The sequence below is a fragment of the Argentina silus genome, assembly GCF_951799395.1.
Source record: "Argentina silus genome assembly, chromosome: 6".
Classification (NCBI taxonomy): domain Eukaryota; kingdom Metazoa; phylum Chordata; class Actinopteri; order Argentiniformes; family Argentinidae; genus Argentina; species Argentina silus.
The window spans coordinates 17,193,436-17,201,716 of record NC_139660.1 but is presented as its reverse complement, the minus strand read 5'-3'; the positions used below and the strand labels follow the sequence as shown (position 1 = coordinate 17,201,716).

The following is an 8,281-nucleotide window of genomic DNA, read 5'->3' as shown; positions in this document are numbered from 1 at the left end:
CACATACACACACACTCTCTCTCTCTCTCTCTCTCTCTGGTTGGCAAAGGCATACCACGGTGACAGACAGTTAGATTGTTCCTGACCATTGACTTGCGCTCTCTGCTCCTGAAGGTCTGATTTCATAGTAGGAAATGTGAGATGGGCTGGAGAGAGGGTTCACGGCTGGGGCAAGGAGGCACAACATACACAGGGGGCTTCATATCTGTGTGTCACACTGAGCATTCTCCCCTGACACAGCTTTCAGCCCCTCCGCTGTCTGGAACCCCCTCCCCAGGGTCCATGCCCTCCCTTCCCAGGAGCGGTGCATTCCAGCTGGGCACAGTGCCTGGGTGGTCCCCTGTTGGCTGGAGGAAAGGAAGGCAGAAAAATGCAGCAAGGGCCTTTGACCAAGAGGAGCACAATGTGAGCGTTGATGATGGGCGGTGCGGATGTGATGCTTACCTGCAGCTGACCCGCAGCACTGTCATAGTCCAGCGTTTACTGTCTGATGGTCCGGCCCCTCATCTTCCATTTGACAACCAGACAGAGATAGATGACTCAGTGACCTGTCACCCAGATCGGATTGATAAGCACTGTGGATAGACTGACCCGGCAGTCACCCTCAGTATGAATTCCCCTCTCCACACATTACAGATCAGCTCTTTTTCCATTTCATCCTGCACAGTTTCGGACATATTTGCCACAATTCAGAGAGAAACAAAGGCCTAAACATTATCTGTTATTTATTCAGTGTTGATTCTGGTTCTGGTCACAAACAGTTAACACACAAAATTCAATAAATACAAATACACAACAAGAGAGAGTTATGTACACCAGTAGGTACAATACATTCTCATCTGACCTTCAAACATAGTGGAAGAGGCCCAAAAACAACATGCAAAACACACACACACACGATCCTCTTGGAATTGAGACCGAGGCCTGTGTAGTGCAGCGTTATTGTAAAGCACTGGAGGTTCCAAACACAGAGAGAGCGGGACAGAGAGGCAGCTCTGCTCAGGGAGGTGAGGGTATGAGTGGGTAGCGTGAGGGAGACAGGCCCCCCTCTCCTGGAGCTGAGTCTTCACACTCAGGAGGTGAAGTAGGAGTCTTGCATGGAGTAGAGGCGGTCAATGGGGGTGAGCAGGGAGGGGTCCCCTAACGACAGGCAGTCTCCATCGCCAAGGTGAAAGACAGGATCTCCGTCCATCTCCCCATAACGGGCCTTGAAGCCTGAGATGGATAGAGAGAAAAAGAGATAAATAATGTATTTATTGGTTAATTGGTCATCAGTTTTATAATAAAACTGTAACTATGTATACAGATACCATATTGTAGAGGTGTGTGTTTCCTTACCACAGAAGTGTGGGCCTACTATACTGTACCTGTATATGGATGTTACCATAATACTCTCTGTGTTTGGTAGTCATCATAGCACTACCGATACAAGACTCAACAAGGCATGTGAGATAAAGTGTGGTGGTGTGCATGATCTAAGGTGTAAGGTGTAGTTCTACAGCCTGCTGGGTGTTTACCATAAGGATGCATGTGGTCCCCAGGCATCTGAGGAGGGGTGAGGCCCTGTCTGAAGGGGTCCATGTCGTAGTCCTGCTGCTCCAGACTGGTCACTATCACTGGCTGCTGCTGCTGCTGCTGCTGAAGGCTGTGGTACGAGCCCAGAGGGTCCAGGGCAGAGGTCAAACTACCACAGGAGGGCGCTGTGGAGCACAGGAGCCAGAGAGCAACAAAATATAGTATAAGTTTGTGGATTTTACAGGCCAATGCATTTACAAACATGTTGGATGTCATCTTCGGAATTAATGTGGAAACAGTATTTGAACAGTTATGTGTGTGTGCGTGCATGCGTGCGTGTGTGTGTATTATGCGTGTTCCTAAATGTTTTCAAATCTGCTTCTTAGTATTATGGTTTAAAATCAGAACTCGCTGGTCCCTGAAACATCATGTCGACTACTGAAGTAACACAGTCATTTCAGTAACTACAGTACAATGTGTCAGTAGTGTGTTATCAGGCTGACCATTACAGTACAGTAGCCTACCTGTGTGATGTGCTGGGTGGTCGTTTTGTTCCTGTGTCGCAGGCTGCTGTTGCTGCTGCTGCTGCTGCTGTTGCTGCTGTCTTCTAGCCAGTTTCTTCATCTACCACATGAAAAAGAAATATCATATCATATACGTTAATACTCATATATATAGTTACATCTCACTCCACAGTCCTGACCCTATACTGGGTCGGTCATCCCTTCAGTACAACACAGTCTCTTCATTAAAACATGGTCACTCAATTGAAACGGATTCATAGTAGGGGGTAAGAACATAAGAACATATTTCATATAGGTAAAAGGGGAAAACCACACACGCACGCCTGCTTTGTAAGGAAATACCGGCCTAATCTGCAGGGGATCTATGAACAAGATGTCATCAGTTTCCTGAATAAAGAGATAACCCAGACTGATTTCCACATTGGCAGCATCGCAGACTGCCGAAAGAGTGGCTTTATTAATGGCGCAAATGAAAGTATCTGGGTGGTTGGGGAGAGGAGGTGGGTAGAGGGAGGGAGTGGTGGACAGGGCTAAGGAGAGGGGGGATAGGTGGCGGGGGGGGAGGGGGCATCATGTTACCTTGGCTCTTTGGTTCTGGAACCAGACCTGCACAACTCGCACACTCAGACCAGTCTCTGCTGCCAAGGTCTCCCTTACCTTGGGGAAGGAGGGGTAAGGGAGGGGGGGAGGGAGAGAGAGAGAGAGGGAGAGAGAGAGAAAGAGAAAGAGTAAACATAAGTTGACCCTCACGGTCTGCATGTACAGTAGACTCTCTACATGAAAATGAAAGTAACCACATGTGCTGTTAATGAAAAACATATCAACTGTTTGAGAAAGAAGAGATTCAAGAGATCAAAGGGTACCCTATAGCCTGTCTGTCTACGTGGTTTTGAGGGCCCCTTTCGAGGTGTAACCAAGAGACCCTTACCTTCCGACAGGGCTTGGAGGAGACCTCAAAGGAAGCTTTGAAGGCTCGTCTCTGCTGAGTGGTCAGGATGGTGCGTGGCCGTTTGGGCCTCTTGTGCTCTGAGTCCTCATCCCCATTACGTCTGCTAGCAGCCTTCACACTGTCCTCCTCCTCTTCCTCATCATCACTTTTACCTGGGAGAACACACCGCTGTATATAATACACATGAGTGTATTATATACACACACACACACACACACACACACACACACACACACACACACACACACACACACGCACACACACACCCTGTACCTGAGTCTGAAGAGGCAGGGCTGGCCAGCCCCTGGTCGTAGTCCCTGGCACAGAGTAGCTGTCCCTCCCTGAGAACACAGCGGTCTCCTGTCTGCAGACGGCATGCACACACACTGCAGCTGAAGCAGCGCAGGTGGAACACCGCAGCCCCCGCACGCATCACCAGATCTGCAGGAGAGATGGCCTCCACACAGCCTCCACACCGCACTGCAAACAGACTGCAGAGAGAGGGGGAGTAGGAGAGAGAGAGAGAGATAGAAAGAGAGTGACAAAGAGAAAAGCATGACTGCGATTTCAATGTTTTCAGTCTCAGGGGCTGATTGAGTGAAAGCTGTTCTATCCCAAGCACTCCTGGTACAGTATCCCTTTTCTCTCGACTCTTCCCGGGCAGGGTTTTCCTATAAGTGCTCTCAGAGATTCTAGGAAAGTTGCTGAGTCGTGCTGTCAATCAAGACTGCCAGCTTTACACCCTCCCCCTCTCAACCACCTCCCTTTACCATCCCACCCCCCCTGCCCCCGCCTTCTTACCCCCCTCCTACCTCCAGACACTCAGACACATACCCCCAGAGTGGAGAGTGTGCGTCTTAGCGCCTGGCAACCACGGACGGGAGCTAAGCCTCGGAGACTGTTACCGCGGCTCTGGCTGCCGTGTCCGAGGCCGTGCTCCTGGGGAGGCAGGAGAATGGCGCTCGGCATGCCATGGCTCCAGCCGGAGGGGGGGAATCAGGACTCCCGGTGGGAGAGGCTGGGCTGCTGCTCCCGGGAATTATCCGCGGAATTATCCTTAAGTCTGCTTAACCAGAGAGGGACAAAGGGAGAGCCAGCCCCGAAGCAGCAGGCTCATTGTCCACTTTCTGGCAGGACGGCATTTTGGGTCTGTCAAGCACGATGATGCGTCATCACTCTGGACCTGGAGTTTGTTGCCACTCTTGATAGGGTCACCGGCGGAGTCGCCATAGATACATGAGAGGATGACAGCTTTTGCTCTCTTTGTTAGAGAAGTGAAAACTCTTTCTAGTTCATAAAGACCTTCTTTTTCTCAGTCTCCAAAGAAATGATGTACAGTACATTTGTTACTGAGGTGAACTTAAAAAGAGGTTTATTCACTGAACATTAGGCCTAGTAACATTTCTACCCCCTATCTAAATAAGTGAGGCTTCATTCTCTGTTGTTAATAATGATATAGATTTACATATTATTTTACTGTGGGTGTTACCTATATTCTCATACGACAATACAAATGGTAAATTCAATAAGATGGTTTAAGATATAAATCAACGTCCCCAAGTGTCATGGTTGCACTCAAACACACACTCAGACACAAAGACACACTCAGACGCAAAGACACAAGACACAAACACACACTCATAAAGAGACACACAGGTTAAAAGAATACCATGGTAGAAACTAATGTCTGGACTACAACATCCCCGAGCCCTGCATTGCTGAGACCTATTAGTGTTGCCGTGGGGTCGCCAGGGAAACTGTGGAGCTCACTCTAAGGAGCTCACAAGGGTCAGACAGGCTGCCTGACCGACCCAAGCTGTCTACCCCAGCGCGTCTATGGCATGTGCATTGATATGGCCAGGACAGCGTCTATGGTATGTGCATTCCAGAGACAACGAAAGATCCATCAAAGTAACGTTTATTAGGAAGCGTGGCATGAAAAATACTGAAAACGTTTGACGTGATTGCTGTCGCAGCATACAGTAATGAACTCAAGTGCTTGAATTCAAATGATGTTATTGATATAATAAGCATAGCCTACAGTAAGACAAGCAGGTTGTAAGATTTCGGAAAACATTCTTTGGATTTAAGACTCATTGCTCTGTCAATCAAAGCCTACTTCCTGTCCAGTTCATAAGATGCAATGCAAAGTACTTCAATGTGTTGTTAATGCAAAGACAAAAGCACCTCCTAAGAACAGAGAGCTGTGGTGTTTAATATTTCAGCATTTCCGTTGACATTATCGGCATGGACGTCCAACCAGGACCAGGAAGGAACACTGTCAGTGTAAGACACGGTCACGGTAAATTTAAACGAGGGGCCATTAGTGACAAGAACATTATTGAGGAAAAGTCAACAAAGACTGCTTCTCTGTTGTTTATTTATCATGAACTGTTAGACACGATATGTCTAATGCACAGGGAAGTGCATAGGTTAGCAGAGGTTCAATCTTAAAGTCACAAGACTCACTTTTGGTTTATGTACAGTAAATGCAGCGCAGGGGTGTGTGTGATCTGTGTTTGAGTTAATGTACATAATAAGTACACACACACACACACACACACACACACACCCTGTAAACCACGCACGCATGTGAGCTCGCCCGCGCACACACACACACACACACACACATGCACACACACACACACACACCCACACACACACACACACATACGCACACACACACACAGTCCACACACAGTCTACACAAACAAACACAGCAGTGCTCTCCCATTGTTCATGTCCTGGCTTCTAAACCTAACCTTTAGTATTGACTGCTAGTGGACATGCAGACAGATCCTGTTTCCGGATCAGGTTAACCTGGAGCCCTTGGTGAACACACACACACAAACAGAGGCAGCATATCCAATAAGGATCTGTGGGTCAAGTGGACCACCGATCTGACCGCAGATCTGACGACCAATCTCTGCACCAATCTATCTGCCACCTGAACCATTCATCCAATCTCCTCTCCATAATCTAACCATCAATCTAACCGTCAAACTATCAGTCAATCAGAACAGGTGTATACTGTATAACCTTCTAACTAGGAACTATTCTTACAACCTTACAACCAGCATAGTTACCACTCCTACCTACTGTTTAACCTGAAACATAGGTTCTGATTAGGTTCTGCCAGACTAGTTCTTTCTGAACCTGATTCAGGTAAAAGCAGCCCAACTCAACCTGTCATCATTCAGCCTCCAAGTAGGCCAAGGGTCTGGTTTGCACAGATCAAATAGGTGAGTAGCAAGCGAGGTAAGATGAGACCCAGACAAAAACTACAGGGGACATGTTTCATCATGGAATGATCCACATTTCTAAGCCTGCTACACAATAGTCTGGGATCAAGAGGAGGGGAAGAGGGTCAGAGAGAGAAAGAGAGAGAGAGGGGGGGGGGGGGCACTAACCTGGTTTCTGAACCCTCAACACAGCCTAAGATGGTAGCAGCACAGGGGTGGAGAGGAAGAGGGGAGATGGGGTGAGAAGCCAAGCCAAAACCCTGGACAGGGCAATAGGGGAACAGGGTGGGGGTGGGGGGGGGGGAGAGATTGGCCCTGGGAGGCGGTACCTGGCATCAGGCCTCCTGCTAATTGGTCAGGTCAGATATCTCACGGTCGGGTGGGCACCGTCCCACCGCTCAACACGGGGGCACCTACACGGGACGATCCAGATGCCAGGGCATGGAACGCCTCGCTCGCCCTGGGCACCGTCCCCGAAAAAATGTCACACCAAACCCACCGTCACTCTAGTCAGGTTCCTCTTGCCCCTCTAACATATGGCACGCTCCCTTCTCTGTTACTGTACCGCCTCCTCCACCTCTCCTCCCTACTCCCTCCCGCAGACGCTCTCCTTTGGCATGGATCTAGTCTGGCTGTCCCCCCCCCCCCCCAAACTCCCCCCGAACCCCCCCCCCCCCGAACCCCCCTTTCCTTTCAACAGTCTCTCTGCTCTTATGAAACAAATGCTTTGGTCATTTTAGCATCATTATCACACTAGCCAAAATCTTCAGCAAGAGTAGAGGAACAACAGCTTGTTTTGGCTCCTTCTACACTGTGATAGCTGTTAGCGTAGCTGCAGAAGCACCAGGGCCTAAAACAATGCCAGAGGATGACTTCAATTCACTGAGAGGGAAACACATTTGGACCGTCGAGTGTGTGTGATGTTTCCAGTCTCGCTGCTTGGCAGAATGACCATCACCAAATTGTTCAGAAATAATATGTGCTGCCTTCTTTTGGTGCAGTTTTCGGTTTGGCTCTTAGGTGAGAGTGTGTCTGTATGTGTGTGTGTGTGTGTGTGTGTGTGTGTTTTAGGGGGGGGGGGGGGGGGGGGGTACGTGCTGCTTTGACAAGGCCATATGCTGTCCCCAGCTTGCCGTTGCCACGCCGATGGGTCTAGATAATATAACACATTTTGACAATGTGTCAGTTGAGCTCTACCCCAGATCGCGGGCTGTCTGTATGTAGAGGTGTGAGTGTGTGTGTGTACGTGTGTGTATACATGTATGTGTGTGTGTGTGTGTCTACAATGGTGTTCTCGCATTCCAGGGCCCATGCCGCCCCTTCCTCTTGCAGTCACCTTGTTCTCCTACTGAACTGTGCCAACTTCCATAGACACACACGAACACACACACACACACACACACACACACACACACACACACACACACACACACACACACACACACACACACACACGCACACACACACACACACCTCTGTATTCTGACAGAACAGCAGAAACATTAATTCACACACATAAGACACAAATGACACGTACTATGTACATTAACTGATGTAGGAATTTGAAGTAACCTCTCCCGGAACATTAATACACACAGATACACAGGCACACACATACGCACACACACACACACACACTATCATAGTAGTCAAGGACAAAGCAGGGACATGGCCGGTGCGTTGTGCAGTCCAGACAGGTGACATGTCACTGAGGCCCCAGCTTGATAAACCACCAGAGCTTGATCAGCATTCACTATAATATAATATTCCCCTGAATTTAACTTTGAGTGGCTTGGGTAGGAATCAAACCAAAATAAAAAGTGAATGGTTTGACTGTGTGTATGAGTATCAGTGTATCGTATTGAATGTGTCCGCTGCAACAATGTCTGACAATAATCAACTCCACATTCAAACTCCACATGGAGTTTGCAGTGATTCAATGTGATGGAATTTACAGGGTGTATATCCACCCTGTCTTCTCTACTACACCCCTTAGGGTACCGGCCCCATAGGAGAAATATTGCAATAGCAAACAGCTAGGACATGATATG

General features: G+C 48.6%; 1 protein-coding gene across 1 annotated transcript in view; it reads right to left on the bottom strand.

Annotated features, from left to right (window-relative positions):
• Window positions 1-1,072: 1,072 nt before the first annotated feature.
• The window catches only part of lmx1a (LIM homeobox transcription factor 1, alpha), a gene marked incomplete at both ends in the record, with an annotated part of 8,323 nt that continues 1,114 nt past the window's right edge, over window positions 1,073-8,281 (bottom strand). The window contains 6 exons of the mRNA XM_083672341.1: window positions 1,073-1,215; window positions 1,518-1,700; window positions 2,040-2,139; window positions 2,619-2,696; window positions 2,968-3,140; window positions 3,262-3,479. Coding sequence (XP_083528467.1) covers window positions 1,073-1,215; window positions 1,518-1,700; window positions 2,040-2,139; window positions 2,619-2,696; window positions 2,968-3,140; window positions 3,262-3,479 — 895 coding nt within the window. The remainder of the gene's footprint in view (window positions 1,216-1,517; window positions 1,701-2,039; window positions 2,140-2,618; window positions 2,697-2,967; window positions 3,141-3,261; window positions 3,480-8,281) is intronic.